Source organism: Cyprinodon variegatus, unplaced genomic scaffold (assembly GCF_000732505.1).
Source record: "Cyprinodon variegatus isolate N-32 unplaced genomic scaffold, C_variegatus-1.0 Scaffold1452, whole genome shotgun sequence".
Taxonomy (NCBI): domain Eukaryota; kingdom Metazoa; phylum Chordata; class Actinopteri; order Cyprinodontiformes; family Cyprinodontidae; genus Cyprinodon; species Cyprinodon variegatus.
This window is the reverse complement of record NW_015151905.1, coordinates 117,350-138,544: the sequence shown is the minus strand read 5'-3', so window position 1 is coordinate 138,544 and position 21,195 is coordinate 117,350. Positions and strand designations below refer to the sequence as shown.

The window sequence follows — 21,195 nt, the reverse complement described above, 5'->3', positions numbered from 1 at the left end:
AACACATCAAACTCACCAAACTCATGACAGTTATATTTAAGGACTATGACATTTTTTTACCTGATGTTTACCACAAAACAGAAAAAACAAAAAGAATTCTGAAAAACTTCACTAAAAAGATGTCCCCATAATTTATTTTAAACCATTGTTTTCTTCTTCCTTGTGTAAAATCTAAAATCCCTTAACAGATTAGGTTTTAATTAGAATGTATTATCCTCTAAATTCCAGTTATGTTTCACATTACATTGCTCCTTACACAGGAGCATGCTGGTCAGAGGAAATCAAAACCAGATGAGTAAGTCCTTTATTCAATAAATTCAGGAATCCAGCTAAGTTGGATAACCTTGTGTTGTTTTGGCTACTAAGAAGGCTGGATCTGTGTTTTATCAACAATAGCGATATAAAGGATCCTAAAGGATGCATTGTTTCTAAGGGAGTGGTCCATCTGAATGCAACTAAAGGTTTCTCCAAACTGTTTTATTAATGAAGCTTCTTTTTTCTGCTCCGATTGAATAGATGTTTAGTCTGATGGCTCCATAGCACTATTTGGTAACTGAAAAATCTGGTGATTTAAAGACAAACTCCTTAGAAATGGCTATCACTCATAAAAACTCCTAAACTTATATTGCATTAATTGCAATTCTCCCAGTGCAAGTGATTGTTTTTCTTATGATTACACAAAATCTACATAAAGGAAGGCAGACACAAAATACTACAGTATACTTGTTAAAATCTTTGATTTCTTTAAGAGTTTGTCTTTGTATGTGTGCATATAGGTACAATATAGTTTAATAATCCCTTGTAAACAAAGGTTGATACTGTAAAAAAAATACCATTTGTTTCTTTGATAACAATAAAATTATAATTTATATCCAAAGGGACAGGAATTTAAAGAATGACTGAGTCTTACCTCAGTAAAAGCATTTTATCGACATACTGTTTGTTTAAAAATCATACAGAGAGTCTACGTTTTAAAAAGGACGTTCTTTCATACAAATATTTCAGCAGAGCTTTAGATTAATGTCCAAAGTTATAATTTGCTCAAAAACTTTTTTTTACTTGACAAGTTTAGACGAAGTACAAATATAAAACCTTATACCCTTTATATACGTAATTGTTACAATATGCAAAATTCAATTACATTCATTTAGTCAAGATTTCTTTGGTTCTGCACTTAGTTCAAGTTTAACAAATGTCACTCATGTTCTGACATGTTAAAATTTTACTTTTAAAAATATCAAACCATGCCCTCAATTGTGTCCAGTTTTGGGGGACGTTCGGCCTCGCCATGCTGCCTTTCCTGCTGCTTCCAGTCTTGCTGGTATTCTCTGAGCATATTTACTACTTCTTCATGGCCAAACTGCATGGCATCATCAACTGGAAGATTCCCCCACCTGTACATAATCAGAGATAATTATGTATGCATGCAGAACACAGATATAGGTCAGATATTTAATTTAAAAAAGGATGTTTGATAACCTTTGTAACAAAAAGAAAAAAAAGGATTCTAACAATGAACAGATCTGACCTGTCTTGCACAAAAGGATCCACTTTGCAGGTTTCAGTGAGGAACTTTACAACATCAATGTGACCTGAGAACAAACGGGCAAAGATTATACTTTCAAATTATACTTTCTACTTTCAATTTGATTATTTACTGTGTTGAAACTGTTTCTATTGAACTTATGGAAAACACTTTAGTTCAGCAGGTGCTGTTGTAAAGCTCTATAAATAAAGGTTGATTGATTGAGCTCACTAAACCAGATAGAAAGATCAGAGGCTCAGCAAAGGTTTGCAATTGTTAATTAGCTGATGCGTGCGTGACACAGGGAATGTTTAAAATATAACTTAAGTTAGAATATAACTAACAATCAGAGACATTAAATGTTGCCTTTTTCTTTTTTGTAAGTGATAACCTACAGATAATCTACAGAAAGCAGATTATCTGTAGGTTACCTTGTAACTTACAGAAAGTGAAGGACTAATGTATTTCACTCTGCACAATGAGTATATATAGTATATGAGCAGAGGTGTCAAAGGTATTCATGTTTATTACTCAAGTAGAAGTATAAATCCTACCGTTTAAAAACACTTTTGTAGAAGTTAGAGTATCAACTTAAGCTTTTTACTCAAGTAAAAGTGTAAAAACAGCCATTTAAAACTACTTAAAGTATAAAAGTAAAAGTAATGCAGGAAAAAAATGTTGAGGACAGATGCATCCACTACCCTATTAGAGAAACATTTTTTTTTTTTTTTTTTTTACAATTCTGGATGATAATTCCCTTTTACTTAATCTTTTTAGGTTTATAACTAATGGCAGCAAATTATCTTTGCATCATCTTCAAAGACTATTTTGGTATGTGTGGAAGAACAAGTTGGTGCAGTACAACAAAGAAATTAACTGTCTGGATTAAACTTTTTATATATATATATATATATCTTTATATATCTATATATATATATATATATATATCAAGAGGCCATAACAAGATTGGCTTATATTAAACAAAACTAACAAATCCTTTTCTAAATGTAAGTAATAGAAAGTAGAGATAATTGCAAAAAAAAATGTATGGATTAGAGGTAAAAACTTCACAAAAAAATAATGTATTTGTACTTTGCTACTTGACATCTCTGTATGTGAGCATGAACAGACACAGAAATTACTATAAATATTGTTTTATTTTATAAAATTCCAGTTTTTTTCACACATAATCATTTTAAAATCTGATTATGGAGGGAAGAACTTTGCTTTACCAATTTGCAAAAAAATAAAACTCTTACTAACCACTTAACCAAATAAATAACCTTTAAAAATAGCTTTCTAAACAAAGTTTATCTGTTTATTTATGTATTTCATATTTATTTGATTTTCAATTAGATGCTCTGAAAATAGTTTCTAAAACAAAAAGCAAATATACCCAAAGAAGTTACAATAAACTTCTTGCCAGTCTTCAGTCGTTGCTAAACAGAGTTAGGAGCTGCCTGATAAATACCAAATTATGTTGAATAGATGTCTGAAAGGGAATGTTTACACATTCTGACTATGGCACATTAACATGAATACCAGCCATGACAGTTAGGTTGATGAACACCAGACAGCTGAACATTTTTGTTTCCAAAAATAACTAACGATATGAGAGATGATAGAGGAGCTCACCCTCTGCTGCAGCGATGTGTAGCGCTGTTCTGGAGTCGTAGTCTTTCAGATCCATGTCCACAGATGAGAGAGCAAATCTGCAACATCAGCCAGTTGTTACTGATAAACAGTGAACACATTGCGAATTACAATAAACGTGTAATTTAAAACCAAGTGGACATGAGTGGAAAAATATTTGGGATCGCTCCAAATAAAAAAAGTAGGTATTGTTTTTTGTGTCCAAGTTAATATTGTCTTTATGCTTCTGAAGAACAGAAGTATTTTCTTAATGACTTTGAATACATTCTAATACAAGCTTTAATTTCTCTAAAAGGCAAATCCAACACTGCAAGAGGAGAGAGTCATTCGTAATATATGGTGCCTATCTCTATGGCAAAACATACATCCCCACTGAACATAACCATAACATAAAAGTGATGTAATTGGAATGTGGGAGGAACATGTCATACATGTTGCCCGTTCCTCTGTGATTGCTCTGAGAAATGGCTTCTCCTCTAAAGTTTTTAAAAACAAGACACAAAATATTAAAATATAGCACTCTCTCATAGCTGAAGTGGAAAGTATCTGTTGGAGCCAAATGCTCGATTTATGTTTGACTATTCCATTATTTCTGGTTTGTTAGGACACATATGAACGTGAAATAAGTTGGTTTGAAGTATGAGTTGACTTAATTATGAAACAAGGAATTTTTTTGTTGTATTTTTGCTGCTGTGTATAATTGACGTTGTTTCTTGCCTCAGCCCCTTCAATATAGACAGGTGACTGCAGCACCTGGAGTTGGCTATTGGGGCCAGGTTATATTCAGGCATACAGTTTTTGACCATTGCTGCATAGTTGTTTTTTGAGTGGCATGAAAAGAAAGAAATGAACCGATATGATCTGCCTGTCACATCACACATAAGAAAAATCTTAGTTTATTTTTGGAAAGTAAAACATCTTGAACCAGAGGAGAAAAGTGTGTTGGATCACTTGCTCACTAAAAAACATTTCACAGCGCTGGAACACGTCAAACTTGGATGCCTCTGAACTGAGAGCCACATGCATCTTTACTGGAAGGATTGCGTTATTAGTATCTGTGAAAAAGCTTTTGTACTGTTATTACCATTTATGCTACCCTGATAAACCAGGCTAAATGTGAGATTAAATGTGTAATATAATCTCGCAGGCAAAAATGATTCTGGACGCTGGCATGTGGGGCTAGTTTACTAGGCAACATTTATGCTAGAGAATTGAGCATACTTTCTTAAAGAAGAAAATACAAAAGTTTCTCATTTTGGTTCAAAGAGATTTGGTGTTTAGAACTCGTGTTGATTTATAGAGATTAGGTGTTTAGAAAATGCAGACTGAGATGGTTCTCTCCATGCTTCCTTGTGGTGTTTCTGAAGAGATGAAAATTACTTTAGTGCAATATCTGATTATCTAATCTAACATCAGAGCAAGAAACATATATGCATTGACGGCTTTCCACTTAATACTATTTTTCATGCTTTCTAAAATAATTTATTTTATAACCTTTAACCAAGCAACACTTTCTCTTAGGTAAGCTTTTTCCTTCACTCATTTTTATTTTTTATTTTTATTATGTATTCAAACCCGATGTTAAAACAGTATATTTTTAGTCCCACCAAATAATCCAAGCTTCTAGTACCTTCTCATTGCTGACACATCCCCACTGAAGGCAGCAAACATTAAGTTGAAAACAGACTTGTTCTGCAAATACATTGAAAATTCCTAAACAAAGTAATGAATGTAAACACAGATATGACACCAAACACAAGAGCAGCAGCCTACCCTGTCATCACCATCCTGCCGGCGAGGGTCTTGCTTCTTTACAAAGTGCCTAAGGTTGTCATAATTGTGGAAATTAAACTGTGAAACCAGCTCCTAAAAATAAAGAGCATATAACTTCAGAGTAAAGTTGCTTTTTTATAGACATCAGGTTTAGCACAAGAAAACATAAGTGGAAAGCCAGCAAGACAAAAACTGCTAAACTGGTAGGCTCAGACCTGTTTTAAAAAATCAGTCACCAACCTCATTCTAACTTATCACAATCAGAACAGCATGAAAACAAGGACTGAATGATCAGAAAGCACACAGGCTTCCCTCACATTGTTCATGATAGGATAATGCTTTTTACAGACTTGCATTTCAGGCATATGTTTCCCACGTTTCTCAAAGTGTTTCCCATGTTATAGAGCATAAATATCAAAGTTGACTTTATAAAATAGAAGTATAGATACAGAAAACCTGCAAAAAAACATTATTTCTAATAGATGAGCTAATGAGTGATGCATAAATGCACATTTAAACAATGAACAAATTATGGAGGTTATTATCGTAAACCAGTGGGGACGTTAAAATTTTTTTAATAAAACAAGTATAAACAACACAACACAAGTATTTTTTATCCAGATTAACATATATTTATATTATTTTGTCAACTAGAGAGGGAATAAAGTATGGATATACATTTTTGAAAAAAAAATCTTTATAAATTTTTTATACTTATCGAGATCTGCAAAATATTAAAAAACAAATACTCAGTAATCCAAACTAAGAAGAAACTTCTCAGGAGAAACTAATATTTGATCTTGCCTGACAAAAATGTATTCCTCGGACGCTGTTCCCAACTTTGTCCAAAGGTGGAGACCAACACATCACTCCCATTACATTAGGGATCACCAGCAGTATCGCCCCAGACACTCCAGATTTAGCTGGTAGACCCACCTAGATGATAAGGTGAAGAACACAATATCAACAATAGAATTAAATCGTAAAAAAATATATATATTATTCATAACTAAAACAGTAAAATGCCGAAAACTAGAATTCAACATTTTCATTAAAACAAACAAAATTTTAAGAGAGAATAAGTTTAGTTTTCTTTATCATAATCAGTGCTGGGAACCTTACTTAATAAAATAAAGTTATAGTTAGAGTTATAGTTACTAGTAAATTCCCCAGAAAAGTAACTGAGTTAGTATCTCCACTACTGCTTAGGAAAAGTAACTAGTTACTAGTCAAAGTAACTATCTTGCACATTGACAAATAGGTTTGACGCTGATAAAAATGTTTTTTCAAACAATTAAGAAAATAAAATATACTCTGCAATACAATTAAACAGGGGTTACAGTATTCCAGAAAACAACCCCAACAGGACTGTATGCTCCCAGGTTTACAGGTATATACCCCAGCTTTGATCATAATGCATTAACATGAAGTCTAGTTTCCTGTTGGTGTTTATTCCTTTTTTTTCGCTGTACCACATTACGCCAGCAGATGGCAGGTATGGTAGTTACTGTAGGTCATTTATGTTGCTGCAGCAGGTTGTCCTTATCTGGGATTTTATTTCTATTATTATTTTTACTTTATTTTTTTGTCTTGCCAGTATGCAAATCATAATACATAAAAAAAAACTCAAACTATGACCGAAAATGATAAAAACTAAAATGAAAATAAGCATTTTCAAAAAATAAAAACTAAACTAGCTAACAAACACTAAAAACAAAAAACTAGAAAACCAGAAGTCAGGACTAAATCAATTAAAAGAACAATAAAAACTTAAAACTATTTAAACCTTGACTCATACTCACGTGAAAAGCCATTTGGCCAGAGAAATCATACATGCCACAGGAATGCATGAGGCTCAAGGTGTTCCGCATCGCCTCAGCACTAAGGACTCGCTCGCCTGTGATTGGACAAATCCCTCCGTTGGCCAAGGTGGCAGCCATGACGCTTCCTGACTCACAGGTCACCTCAATAGAGCAAAGCTGAAGGCAAACATGCAAGTCAAGTCAAAAATAGATCAACTTATTTAAGTCCATGTTAAATCCGAGCCGAAGATGCGCTGCCTGTTTGATGAAAAAGCAGTTTACCTGGAAGTAGAAATCGAGGGCATCAATCATATCAGCTCCTGGAGGAAAACACTGGTGAATATAACAAGAGAATCAGAAAAAAAATATGAATTACTAGTCTTTTTGGCAAAACATTTGTGCAGAAACAGACAATTTAAAACAAACATATCAAAAAAACAAATGCCCTAAAAAAAATCTCCTAACAGACCTTCTTCTCTTTCATGTAGTATCCAATTGCAAAGTTTCTGTCACCAGTCTCCTTTTCTGACTGAAACCTAAAAAAGAAAAGCAGTGAAGCCCAATAATATAGCATAATACTCTGAGAAAGCGGAACATTTAGATTGCCTAGGAGAGTAACTACTGCAGCATATATGTTCATAGAGAGAAAAAAAGGATATTTTTGAGGTATGAAACACTCACGTAGCATTGCTAAATCCAACATATTCTTGGCCAGCCATCTTTTTTACAAATTCCATGAACTAGGAAACAAAAAGAACAAAACTTCATTAAATCAGTGCACCTTTGAAAAACCATATAACAGTGTCTTCATTTTAAAATCATGGTTTAAAATTCATTACTTACATAGTCAAACTTTTCTGCCTTATTTGAGAGGGGCTGAAAATGAAGAGCAAATTTGATTGCAGATGTTAGTTCTCTTATTACCTGTTTGAGAAGTTTCATTAATATTTTACTGATTGCACAATTTAGTGGCCTGCTTTCACCTGGTGCAACAAAAGACAGATAGGCAGCAATAAATAAACCATAGGTATTATCTTAGACTAATATAATTGCAGAAAAGGGATCAGTTTGTAAGTTTTTCTGTTTAAAATGTAGAAAAATAACCATTAAGACACAAATTATACATATTTAGGCTTTATGTTTCATGTTCAAATCTGGTTGTACATCTACAGAGCAACTGACCCAATTATCTGTAGGGTTCTAACATTGATTATTTCTTATATCTAAAAAAAAATAAAGTGTCTAAAAAGCAAAAATTATTTAGATGTCTGGAAAAGAACAAAAAAAACAACGGCTTCAATGGTCATTGCTTTTTGTCTTTGTTTCCACGCAACAATAAATAATTTAGAGCAGCTTTAGAGCAGCAAAGCCACCTTGTTAATATGCTTCTGTAATTTGTTTTTACTAGAAATTGCTAACTTCATTATTTGAGCATGACCTAAATGTGACTATAGTCAAGTCAACCTGTTTACCTTGATAAGAGAGCTGATCAAAATAGCTCCAGAATTCACCATGGGGTTGTGAGGCTTATCTGTGTGAGGGCGAAATAAGATAAACACATAAGAAGAGTTTAAGATAACATCTGGAAATATGAAAGTCAGTTAAACATTAATTAGCTGAGGTGAGTAAAGAAGAAAATATACAGCGTGATCATACACGGAAAGAGTAAGCGAGGTTTTAGTTGTGAGTCGAGGTGGTAATGATCTGTTGCATACCTTCCTCATCAAGAGAGAGCACATTGAACTTGAGTCCGCTGGGCTCCATGCCCACATAGCTATGAACCCTCTCTGTTCCAGACTCATGCACAGCGATGGCATACTGCAGGGGCTTCACACATGACTGAAGGCAGAACGGCTGCTTCGTGTCACCAACAGAATGCCTGAAAAAGGACAAAATAACACAGAGATACCCTATTTGAATTAAAAATGTTTAGCACTGACTCAAATACAGATTTTTGAATCAATAAAGATAAAAAATCAGCCAGTGGAGGATATTTTTGGAGCTCTAGGTTGTATTAAACATATGACTATGACTTTTTAAATCAAATCCTAGAGAAAGAAAACACAAGGCAAGTTTATTTGTACAGCACAATTCAAAGCATGGACAATTCACAGGGCTTACATCAATTTGATAATAAAACTGAAAAATAAAAGCAAAATAAAAGCAAGTAAAGACAAAGAACATGTTTAAAAAAAAAACAGGTGGACCACAACCTTAACCTAAAAATACCTCAGTTTACTCTTTAACTTCAACAATCGAGGCAGTTCTAAAAAAAAAACGGGTTTTTAAACTTTGACTTAAAATAAGTTATTTGAGCCCAGTTACAAATGGTTCTCAGTCGCAGTGCTTTTTCAAATTATCTTCATCGTCATCTTCATACATATTTCTTATCTTTGACAGTGCATCTCCTTAGCACTTCAAGCAACTTTATAAAGAAAACCTTCAAGTCAACGATCTTTCTATACATATTTTATAATGTATTATTACCATCTCAAGTCCTCTCTCTATAAGATTCAGTTGTAAGTCTAGTCTCTGTAATTAATGGTCCAATAAATTTAATGTCAACCATACCTCTGGCCATCAACTGTACATAAAGACACACCCCATAGTTTTGGGCTGAACTTGGCCAGCTGGGGGATGTAGTCAGCAACCTGATGCCACAGGTTTAAAGAGAAAGGCAAAGAAAAGGAAAATCAGTCATAAAACCATAGTAATGAAGTTTGGCTTATATTTACAGCAGAGGGCTGCTAATGTAAACATGTTTATTATCTGATTAAGTTACTCTGAACCAGGTCATCATATATAATAAAAACATTTTGCTGTAGCTAAACATGAGATTACCTTTCCATCACTTTGTTCTTGCACTGTCTTGTAGATTTCATCGATTTTTTGTGCAAATACATCAAATTCAGGGATGATAAATTTGTTTCTGAAGGCCTGAATTAGGAGAACGATGTTGCCACCCACACATCTGAAAGTAAAAGAGCAGCAAAGAGTTAATCGGATAAGATTATTCTCAGGTTGGAGAAATAAAAGGAGAGGTTTAGGCTAATAATTATAGCAAAAATAAAATTCAAGTGGTGCCCTAGTGGTTAGTAGCTTAGAGAAAGTGTATCCTGGAAGGCAACACAGGTCTGAGGTTCAAAACTCAGCCTATCAGCGGTCCCTCAGTAAGACTGGCACCACTCAATATGTGTTGCCCACTGATCCCAAATGGAATGGGTTAAATTCAGGGGATTTATTAATGTATTGTTTGTATTTTGTATTTCTAAAAAAATCATAGCTTATAAAACAAACCTAAGGATGCACCTTGTCTAATAGGGGAGGGTAGGGAAGCATTTCGCAAAAGGTCTGACCATTGCACCAGTTAAGTAGGGGGAACAATGAGAGGGGCAGGTGTTATATTAGATCACATGGCATGAAAATGCCACTCTTCCCATAAACTTCACAACATGAAAATATACAACAGAAGTAAGAGGAGACATAATTATGCGGCATTACACATGCTATATACCTTTATTCAAATGGAAAAATTGATTCTTATCTGAAGGTCAGACTAATAATAGTCTTGATGATGAATGGAAACAAAACAATAGCATGAGGCTCTAAGCGCCGACAGAGATACTGATCTGAAGAGCTGTAGAAAACTCTATGGATGCAAAATACAACCCACACTTTTTGGAGTTAAAATTACAGGTATAAACCACACTAGTAATACTGCCTTCAAAGAAAATGAAACAAATTGTTTCAAATTGTGCTGTATGGATCGAATGCTAATTCCGTAAAGAATGATTTTCACCTGCGGAAAAGGTCTTTGTCCATCATCACCTCTCCAACAGAGTCCTTCACTGCACGCCGTAGCTTCTCCATGCACTCTTTGAGCCGAGGGTCTGAAGGCTGAAGACCAGTTTTTTTCAGGGCCTGCAAAAGAACAAATCCATCTTCACCAAACTGTCTCTGCAGATTATTTGTAAAACCCATTAAATAACATCTATGGAATCAATTTTACCTGTTGGTACAGGGCATATGGAATCATTGAATGCTTAATATGCAAAACAAAACTATATTTACAGCATGAAAGTATGAAATTGGCACTTGGTCTCTTCCTTCTGTGATGGTGTAGAAAAGCATATTTTCCACTCCAGAGCTTGGAGATACGGAATGCAAGTTTCTGAAATAAAAAGTAAAGTCTTGAGAAAAGAAAAGAATCATACCTTCATAATGGAGTAGAATATATAATAGAATGCAATAGAACACAATATATTGCAATCTTATCAGCTCAATAAAATGTAATAAACAATTATTAGCAGTTTTGTACACATTAATAATATGACACATATTTTTTTTTTTTTTTTACTCTTGGACTCCATTCAGTAATTTATAAATCATATTTCCTACAATCAATGAATTCGAGAGACTCTACTTTTTTATTTATTTATTTTTATTATTATTTAATTTTTTTTGCTTGTTGCTTGTCGGTTTTATCTTATCAGCAGATTAAAAAATCTCAACAGGTAGCTCTGGTCCATCAAATAAAAGCAGACTACTTACATTTTATTATGGAAATTATCCATGTGGGTATACGTCCGTCGCTGGAAGGTGTTTGTTGATTTTCTGTTCAGACAACATGCTGGATGTATGAAGAGACAATTTCTCGTCCTACTGGTATTTTTGGAAATAACTTGTAGGAGATCTGACCATCTCAGCGCTCTGAGACAGTGCATGGTGAAAAGACAACAGAGAGCCGCTCAGTGCGCAGCTGGTCTGGATGGCAGGTCTGCTGAGAAAGATCCAGCTGGAAGCTCCACCTAATTACCCCGATAAACCGCAGAGTTCAGCTTCAAAGGCTGTGCTGCATTCAAGTTGCGTCGGAATTGTTACAATTTTCCCCTGCAGCGTTGATCAGGGTGAGGGTTTTTTTTTTTTATATTAGCAATAACAACATAGTTAAAAAAAAAAGAGGTGATAACCTAATAAATAAGACTGTTCTGAAGAAACAAAAACTTACATTATTGTGTTGATGCCACCAATTAATGTCCCATTAATAATTCAATAAAGCATGCTATTTATTTATGTATTTAATAAACTACATTATAAAACCTACATTATGAAAAAAGGCTGCTTAGTCAGTCACTTTATTTAGATTGCAGTAAAGTTGCATCCAATGATAACATTTCTAAACCATGGTGTTTCTTTTGTTTAGAACATGTCATTTAAATTAAATAGTAAAAAGGCTTCTAGAATTTCTTTGTTTCATCTCTGAAATATTGCATTTTATTCAACATCCTGTCCTAGGAATGATGCGGAAAAACTGATCCATAAAATAGTCTTCAACATGGTGTCCGCGACCCCTAAGGGGTCTGCAGAGGTACTGCATGGGGGTCGCGAAAGTTTTGGTTGATTACTTTTTTATATATATATATTCCCCCCTGCAATTTTTTCCACTAATTAAAACGTCTAAAAATACACATTAATATGAATTCAACACACTGTAGTAAACTGAAAAATAGAGGCAGAAGATATTTTTCAGTCATCAATGCACACATTCAGCGACACACAGGAGCTCTTTTAAGCTGGGCACAGTGTCATTCACAACACCTGTCCCATCAACAAGGAATCAGAATTAAACATACTTTAATAATCCCAAGGTGAAATTAATTTTGTTACAGTACTCCATATATAACAGAGTGACTATAGGACCAGTTTGACATAACACAGTTTCATACAATATATATAATTAGGGGGTCCCACTCCATCTCTCAATCAGTTCGGGGGCCATTGGCCTGGAAAACATTGAAGATCCCTGCAGTTGATTCAAGGTTGGACTGTTGTTATTGTTATGAAGTCTACAAAATGCATTTAAAAGCCTTCAGCTGATCCAAGGTGAGAGTTTGGATGAAAGTTTAAATAAAGAGAGATCAATGCTTCTGGTCAAATTCAGAATAGAATTTAAAAGCCTCCTTCTCATATAGAGTATAAAGCACTAAATAACCAAACTCTATGGTATATCAGAGATCTAATTGTTCCTTATGTTCCTAACAGAGCACTTCACTCTCAATCTGCAGGTTTACTTGTGGTTCCTAGAATTTCTAAAAGTAGAATGGGAGGCAGATCTTTTAGTTATATGGCTCCTTTCCGGTGGAGCCACCTATCAGTTTTAGACCATGAGAAAAACACCCTGTCTAATTTTACCTGCTTATCAGTTTCTTTCGTAGACAGAGCCATCTATGGAGCTTGTTTGTTGTTACATGTTCTAACATAGAAAGTATTTCTGGATCATTTTGTATGTTTGCTTCTCTCCCCTCAAAATCCCAACTGGCTTTGGCATTACACTGGCTTACATTAAATTTTAATTGAATGATATTTCTATAAAAAGGTTGGTGTATGTAAATAGAAGGTAATTGAAGATTTATGCAGTTGTCATTTACTTGTTTATCTCTGCTGCTACAGGCTGTTGGTCACAGACATTTGCTGTTTGATTGACTCTAATATTAAAGTTATAGATATTAGTCTTTAATGCACTGTTAGTGTTAGTGTTAAACCAGGCTTAAAAGCCATAAAAATGCTGCAGATCATTGCTGCATAGTATCAACACTGCTATTTCATTGTTTACAAGATTTACATGTTGTTTTAAAAGCACGCTTAGTTTTAAATAATTATTTTTCACTGTAGTGAATTAAACTTTATGCTTTATTGGAAGCACTGAGGAATGACCATTCTTTCTTGACAAAATATGCAAATATCAAAACACATACATTGGTACCATGGTATACACTGATATACTCTAAGTGAAGCAAAGCACAGCCGTGATCATTGAATGGACAGAGTGGATTATGGACAGCACACTCAGTACTTTATCAACACATACAAAATGATAAAGTGGCCAAGAATTTTAAAGGTGTTTCTTCAAAGTCTTGCCAAGTTAAACACTCTTGGAAGGCCGAGGCAGCACCAGCCTCAGTCCAATATCAACCACAAAGGAAGGCATGTAAGAGAGAGGGATCCATAGAAGCTTGGCGTCCCAGCCGGCACTGTATCGCGTGCGTGGGTGAGCCGCAGTCAGAGCATGCTCCATGCAGCTGGTCACCTTGCTAAGGTCTGAGTCACACACAGCATTCATGATCAAACGCTGGATCTTGATGTCTAAAGAAAAAAAAGTAAATACATTTTAGAGGAAAACATTTTAAGCTCCTATTTTCTACGAAGAAAGAATCTTAGTTAATAAGTTCAGGGTGTAAACTTAGAATACCTTGATGTATCATCTGATGCATAAAAGTTTTTGATCAACTCTGTTTTCATTTTTTGGGACAGAGTTTTATAAGAAATCTCAGAAAATATAAACTGTTCCTGTTTTCATCAAATGATGCTAATTAAATATATTTATCTTTATTTATTGTGACAAAGAGGAAAAGTGTTTCCTCTCAAATTCCTGAAACCAACAAATATTCTAATTACAAAACAGAGAGCTCTTGAAGAAGCAAGAATTTGTTCTCTGTTTACCAAATCTACCTCTGTTTTTTCTTTTTGTTTTGTTTTGCAAACAGGTTCTATATGTCATTAACCACACATTTATTTAAAGAATATATATAGTGCAGAACTATCCTACTCAGGTTTGATTTATCTAAGTAGTTCAGATGTTATTATAAGGGATGAAATGGCATCCAGATTCTTTACAGACTATTAATTTTGTCCCAGCTTGAAATTTGAGAATTAGATCCCAACTTTTGTGCCATTTGCAATCCACAAAGTAATGCCTTTAAAAAAAAAAAACGCTTATAGAGTGCACAACATTGGGGAGTTTCCTTTGTAGTAAGGGAGTATGATATAAAAAAAAAAAAACTTAAAAAAAAAATAAATTTTCATCTCAAGTGCTCTGGGCATTGAGCCATATATGAACCACAGCCGCCGACAGTGAGGTTTTAACACACCTAGTTGATGATAGTTTATCATGTGAAGCTTTCTTCCTCAAAAAGTTTGCTATGCTTACAGTTATCCAGGTATTTTTCTCCATAGCTTGCTTTTACTTCAGGGCTGAGCTGATTCCATAGACGGTGCAGCTCCCGCTCGATGGGATCAAGGCTGGTCACAGCTGTCTTGAAAAACCCCGGCTCAATGATACACACTTTGATTCCAAAGTAGCTTATATCTCTCCTAAAAAAAAAGGGAAGTCAAACAGACAAGTCATTTTTTTAGCAAAGAAGGCTTTAAATTGCCCTGTGTTTTGTATAATAAAACTGCTTTGGTCATTTTTAATCAATAGAAATAGACAGTTTCTTTAAATACTTCATCCGTGTTACTTTTTTCACCGGATAAAGATGCATTAATTTATTCAGTAAATGTATACAGTACTTATACCTTTAGCATAAGCTTAAATAAGAGTCATGTGAAAATGTTCTTCTCCCAGGCTATGTCTAATAAAAGTTATAAAAGTACTACATGGAAATTGACATTTTTCTCATCTGTTCAGTGTTTCTCTAACTACCTGATGCAGTCAGAGAAACACTCCACTGCAAACTTGGAGATGCAGTATCCGCCACCATTTGCAGCCACCCTGCCTAGGACAGATGCCACGTTTACTATGCGTCCACGGGCCTTTTTGATAAGGGGCAGGAAGGTCATAGTCATGGCAATCACTCCATTCATGTTCACTTTCAGTACATTGTGGAAATCCTCCACTCTCATCCACTCTGAAGGACCCATAGGTAAGGAACGTCCGGCATTGTTCACAATACCCCAAAGTCCTACAAAGAGAAACAAAGTGAACAATTAATGTAAACTAATTTTATAAAATGCAGGTTGATTTTTTATTTATTTTTCTATCGTATGATTTCAGTCTCACCTCTATCACCAACCTCCTTCTTTGTCCACTCCATGGCAGTCTGGATGCTGCTCTGACTGGTCACATCCAGCAGGACCGTCTTCAGGTGAGGCCCTGCAACTCTTTTCAGATCATCAGCTCCCTTTTCTGTGAGACAGCCGGCTAGAACACGAAAACCTCTACGGTCAAGCTTCTTACACAAAAGGTTCCCAAATCCTGTGTCACAGCCAGTCACAAAGACATATTTGTCTGAGACATTCCCTATTTCCAGGCTGTCTCTGTAAAGCCACACCAGAATCCAAAGCAAAGCGAAGGAAGCTGCGATGTAGTACCAGGCGTTTTCACTAAAGGAGACAGAACATTGGATTATGAGCATGCATTATGTCCAAATCTTAAAATTCATACCTTTATATAATTGTTTTGGTTAATTATTTCTTACCCTAAAAGTTCGTATATGTACTGTGAATCCATGTTACCTTCAGGAGTTTGCTTTTGGCTTCCAAATTCAAAAAACATTCTGCAAAAAATGCGGCAAACATGAATAAATAGTAAATCACGAATACACGAGAACCATTAAAAAAAATCCCATTTAGCTAAATCCCAATGGGATTTAACAGCATTGCAGAAGGACATTCCTGACAGCTACTGCACACAAGCACTTTGTTCACTAAGTATGCAGAACTGTTTCAGTTTCCTTTGGCACATGAGAAATCTTTAGATAATACTCTTACAGAAGAAAGAAAGGCATTTATAATGAAGTGAGACCAAAGCAAGGGATTATTTTATTTTAGCTATAATTTGATATCCATGGTAGAGCTGCTGGGCTCAGGAAACAAAACAAAATAATTTGTGGGCTTGTTCATAAAATAATAAGAACAGAATTCAATAAGCTGTGGTGCCCATATTTAATACAAACATATTTTGAATGAATAAGATAACCAGCAAAGATCTGAAGACAAATTATCAGTAAAGAAATAAATGTATATAGTTTTCCTTGTAGAACTGCAATTTTTTACTTTTCATTATTTCTAATGCAACCTAAGCCTTAAGGCTGGATGGAGACATTTATCAGAAAATGTCTTTGTAATGACAATGCAAACTTGCAAAACAAACAGGTACACAAATGCATACATACACAAAAAAAAGGCTTATTCCTCAAATACTCTAAATTATTCAAGTGAATATTTGAGCTTCAGGTAATAAGAAATGTTAATGTTCACATTTTATAACAACAATATATCTTGGCATATTTTTACACACAGCCTTTATTTCCCGTATAAGTTATGTTTTACTGTAAAGTATTTAGAAGATCTTTAAGAACATATAAATATCTATCCTATGCAAAAATAAAACAGTTTAAGACATCCACTTTTGGTAACCTCAGTTCACAGCATGCCTATTTAAAGGAGAAAGTTTTATTTATTTACTAAATTAATTCAGAAGGGAGTGAATAAAGTCAGTATATTCCTACCTTATTTTCTGAGCGGGAAACACTGGATGCTCGCAGTTAGTCTCCTTCCTTTTCCCTTTCTGGTTATTCTTCTGCTTCAGCTCACAGGGGCTGCTCAAAAGAAGCTTTATCCCTGAGGCTTATCCCTCAAGACATGTTCACTATTAGTAATCCTCAATCCCTAACTATTTTGCAATTGTTTTAAAGGGAATATGTGAAGGGAACAAGGCTTGAACACTAAACCCTCGAAGAATTTTCTGCGTAGGCAATTGGGTATCAGAGCACTTTTTTTAGAACAATTTTTAGAGCTGTAGATATTGGGCTTAAATGATTATGACTGCATCAAATGTTATAAAAAAAAAATAAAAAAAAAACACTAACCAAACTTCTGTGTGGACTGCACAGTGGGCCAGTGGGTAGCACTGCTGCCTTGCAGCATGAAAATGGCATTCGATCTGGGTTTGATTCCTGGCTCGGGGTCTTTCTGCATGGGGTTTGCATGTTCTCCCTTTACATGCATGGGTTCTCTCTGGATACTGCGGCCTCCTCCCACAGTCCAAAAACATAACTGGCTTCATGTTGAGCTCTCTAAATTCTGGTGTGAGTATGTGTGTGAATGGTTGTATGTCATTAGGATCAACATCTCTGTAAATAGTCAAATGTATAGATACCTGGATCTCAAAAACACTTTTTTGTTTAATAAAAATAGAAAATGAAAAGAAAAAAACTTCTGAATCTTTCTTTACAATTTTAAAATCACAAGTGTCTGGAAAAATCCAGCTAAAAGGCAAATAAAAAATAAATATAAAACTTATAATAACCTGTATACAGAACTGTGCACACCCCTGAACTAAAACATTTTAAAATGCCTTTTTTTAATCAAAAACACCGGTGAGTGTTTTTAGCTACATACTATGTGATGATTGTACGGACAGCTAATGATCACCGCCTTCTTCAGATGAGCTCCCAGATTGCTCTGGGACTCAGGTAGGCCCTTTCAAAGGCTTTTGTTTTCTCCTGGTGAAGGCGTTCTCTGGTTGATCGGATACATTCTTGGACTCATTGTGAAAATAAATTGCTCCCTATCTTCAGCTTTCTCCATAAGATCTAAAGGTTTAGTCCAATAACTGGAATTTACTGACAAATTTAACAAAATAAGAAACTTAAATTATAAAGTCACTTTCTTGTATGATGAGGTATCCCTAAAACAGGATTAAATTGAAAAGCAACCGGCCTTCACTCAGTATTTTTCTGAAGACATTTCCACATCTATCCGGGAGTCTTTGCCATTCTGTCGACTCGCACCAGAGCAATCTGTAGTTAGAGTTGATGCAGCATGGAGGTCCATCCTCCTTAGCATATTTCAAGTTGAATGCAAATCAAATAGCCACCCATTCAAAGTCAAATTTGTTCATTTTGATCAGATCTTTTTTCCAAAACTATAATTCTATTATTTTTATTACTACAAATAGACTAAGAAAATGATCAAGGGGCTTGGCAAGTAATAGCAACTGTAATATAAGCACCACTTAGAAAAAAAAAAAAAGAAGCTATTTTCAAATTGCAGCTGTCCTCAATTTCATTCACATTACATTTAACAGGAATAGACCCTAAATTTCTAACTTCAGCCCTTTAAGTGTCAATAATACACAGAAGGGAAGAGAGAGTTACAGCTAGCATGTAAATCCTTGCATGATAGTAGAAGTATGAACTTTTCATACAAAGGTTACTGTAAGGTCCTGCAACACTGGCATGTTACAAATTTACTGTAACATCTACATGCGAAACTAAATGGCAATAAAATCGTAATATTTGTTGATAATATTCACAATTTCGATTTTAGCCAAAATCATTCAGCCCTAATCTAAGCTAGACCAAGTTTTATGTCTGTGGGTTCAGTATTCCCATATGGTTCTGCCAGAATTGGCATTCTGTAATTACTAAGGTTTAAACTTATACTGGTCATTTACTGGTTATTGGGTTTATAAGTGATGTCAGATACTGGTTGGTCTCTGTGTCATCATTATGTACATTGTATTGCATTTTATCTAACTTCTTGTATTCAGTCTTTTTTTTTTTGAGCTGGGAAACAGAACACATCACTATAAAAAGCATATATTCTTTAAGAGTCAAATAATTTGTTGGATAATATACTAATAACTGAGTTTTGGAGAGGTTTTTTAATAATCTGTTATTTTTTATAATAGAAAGTTTTAAAATTATAATAGCTGCAATGAAAATTTTACTCATTTTAAAATTGTCATCTTTTTATGTATATATATTAGAAAATATATATATGAAACTAAGAAATGTATTAACTCTCATATTAGTTTCACTGCTGCAAAATCAGTCACAGAAAGGCTGCATTTCCTACTTATTTCATGACAAAAGGTTCAGATTGTAAACTAAGAAAACAGGCAAAAGAATAAAGGCTTGTACTTGTTTGCTAGATTAAGTTTTAATTAGTTACCAAATAGTGTTGTAATTCTGTGGGTGTACACTGCACTCAGTTGCACTGTGACATAACTTCTACATCACACATTCCACTAATAGTCCAGTTGTAGTTTGAGGTTTTTTTTTCTGTCACACAGCTTAAAGAAACAAACAAGCTTTATTAAAGATATCAAGCAGACTAAAACCTGCAGTATTGCCCAACTCTTCAGTTGACTTTATTCTCACATCTTTCCTCCATGCTTTAGTGATTGTGTGTGTGAGAAGGAAACATAAATAGGCACAAAAACACAACTTCCACTGTCATTATTTTATTGTTATTTATAATTGGATACAAAAAAGATCATCTGGTCACATTTCATTTTAAAAAACCTACACAGGTAACTATTGAAACAATACAGTCATCTCTGTCTGTAGATGTGCATACAGGACAGGTTAAGTGAAAAACCCAAATATCTAGATTAATTGTTTTAAAGAGATGCTTTAAAGAATAGTTTACAAGGAGATTTATTGTGTTGATTAAACCATCCGTACATTTAAATATCTTTTATTATCGTCTTGCAAAAAATATATAACTTACACAAAACAAAAAAATATCTTTAAAAAAAGTGTAACATCACCAGCAACTCATTTCTGAATCAGATAATCAAAAACAACAGAGAAATTATATCTGTCCATATTTTTCAGTAGTAATTGTGCTGTAGAACCGCAGTGTGATGTTTACGAGCAGGTAGACTGAAGGTGGCCTTTGTGTACATACTCCAGGGCTGTGGCGATTGTTCTCATGTCCATCTCGATGCTGCGGGCCCAGTTTTCAACATCTCCAATTTCCTATGTGAGAGAGAGGATACGCAAGACATGCTTCAGGTTTGTAACCTTTTCCAACTTCTAACCAATTTTAGCATCTAGAGCAACCTACAATCCCTGCATCAAAACCACATTAACTCTCAAGGCAAATTGTGTCCCGGTGTGCACCTTATACCGCTTTGATGTGGAAATGCTCCACCCTTATTGGAGATGTATCTAGAATACACATTATTCCCTTTTGAAAAAAAGTTAATGTAGATTTTCTTCCAGACTTGCATTAATTTGTCTGACTTTAGATAAATGGTCAACATTTCCAGTTGCCTTGCTCACCATAACTAACCAGGCCAGGATGGTGTATATTTTGGTACATGGTACATGATAGAAAAAGTTGGAGAACCACTGATTTATCTGATGTACTGACTGCAGATTTAAAACAAACAAACAAAAAAATTTAAATATTCTTCTGGTCCAAACCCAATTGGATGTGCAGTAAAGTTCACCTTTAAGGCCTGATTGAACCCCTCCACCATGCTGATCCACTGAGCAGTTTGCTTAGAGAATTGGCTGGCCTGCACTTGGAGGGTCTTAACCTCATGGTCCAGTTTGCGTTGGTTTACGTATGCTTGAGCAACCCTGAAATAGAGTAGGGGGAAAACGTTAGACTTCTAGCATTGTTATTACATATTAGATATCCACTGAGTCATGTAAGGGGAAATGACAGCGCCTCAGTGCAAAATATTTGACTACTCAAGTCCCAGAGCTCCCAAAATAAAGACTAAAAGCCATAATCTCCCTCAAAAGAACCATGACATGATGGACTTTAAATTCTGCCCTAATTCTATAAGCTTTTTTTTTTTTTTTTCCACTTTTTTCAAACTTTGGAACCTTTGGCCACTCGATTATTAATCGGTTAATC

At 34.7% G+C, this 21,195-nt stretch overlaps 3 protein-coding genes across 5 annotated transcripts in view; all 3 read right to left on the bottom strand.

Moving 5' to 3' along the window:
- LOC107103449 (glutaminase kidney isoform, mitochondrial-like) lies at positions 1 to 11,477 on the bottom strand. Of its 3 annotated transcripts, XM_015403160.1 has the most exons (18): positions 11,305 to 11,477; positions 10,825 to 10,924; positions 10,553 to 10,674; positions 9,595 to 9,724; positions 9,325 to 9,404; positions 8,469 to 8,632; positions 8,226 to 8,284; positions 7,597 to 7,629; positions 7,435 to 7,493; positions 7,223 to 7,289; positions 7,036 to 7,086; positions 6,754 to 6,930; positions 5,756 to 5,887; positions 4,952 to 5,044; positions 4,809 to 4,870; positions 3,161 to 3,237; positions 1,529 to 1,592; positions 1 to 1,394 (listed from the first exon to the last, which is right to left on the bottom strand). In XM_015403160.1, exons 1-18 carry the CDS (start codon positions 11,475 to 11,477, stop codon positions 1,238 to 1,240), a joined length of 1,800 nt encoding a protein of 599 aa, XP_015258646.1. In that variant the 3' UTR covers positions 1 to 1,237. The 3 variants fall into 3 exon arrangements, with proteins under 3 accessions (XP_015258646.1, XP_015258647.1, XP_015258648.1); XM_015403161.1 differs by lacking the exon at positions 11,305 to 11,477 and having other exon boundaries at positions 10,763 to 10,890; XM_015403162.1 differs by lacking the exons at positions 9,325 to 9,404; positions 10,553 to 10,674; positions 10,825 to 10,924; positions 11,305 to 11,477 and having other exon boundaries at positions 9,595 to 9,726.
- Positions 11,478 to 13,581: 2,104 nt separating this feature from the next.
- rdh5 (retinol dehydrogenase 5 (11-cis/9-cis)) lies at positions 13,582 to 17,123 on the bottom strand. Its single transcript, XM_015403163.1, has 6 exons — positions 17,043 to 17,123; positions 16,011 to 16,088; positions 15,593 to 15,915; positions 15,236 to 15,494; positions 14,741 to 14,904; positions 13,582 to 13,896 (listed from the first exon to the last, which is right to left on the bottom strand). The coding sequence occupies exons 2-6, from the start codon at positions 16,085 to 16,087 to the stop codon at positions 13,676 to 13,678; spliced, it is 1,044 nt and encodes a 347-aa protein (XP_015258649.1). The 5' UTR covers position 16,088; positions 17,043 to 17,123; the 3' UTR covers positions 13,582 to 13,675.
- A 2,652-nt stretch (positions 17,124 to 19,775) lies between these two features.
- Positions 19,776 to 21,195, bottom strand: part of bloc1s1 (biogenesis of lysosomal organelles complex-1, subunit 1) — a 4,480-nt gene continuing 3,060 nt past the window's right edge. The window contains exons 3-4 of the mRNA XM_015403166.1: positions 20,780 to 20,912; positions 19,776 to 20,303 (exon numbers count right to left, since the gene is read on the bottom strand). Of these exons, the coding sequence (XP_015258652.1) occupies positions 20,193 to 20,303; positions 20,780 to 20,912 (244 nt within the window). The 3' untranslated portion in view covers positions 19,776 to 20,192. The remainder of the gene's footprint in view (positions 20,304 to 20,779; positions 20,913 to 21,195) is intronic.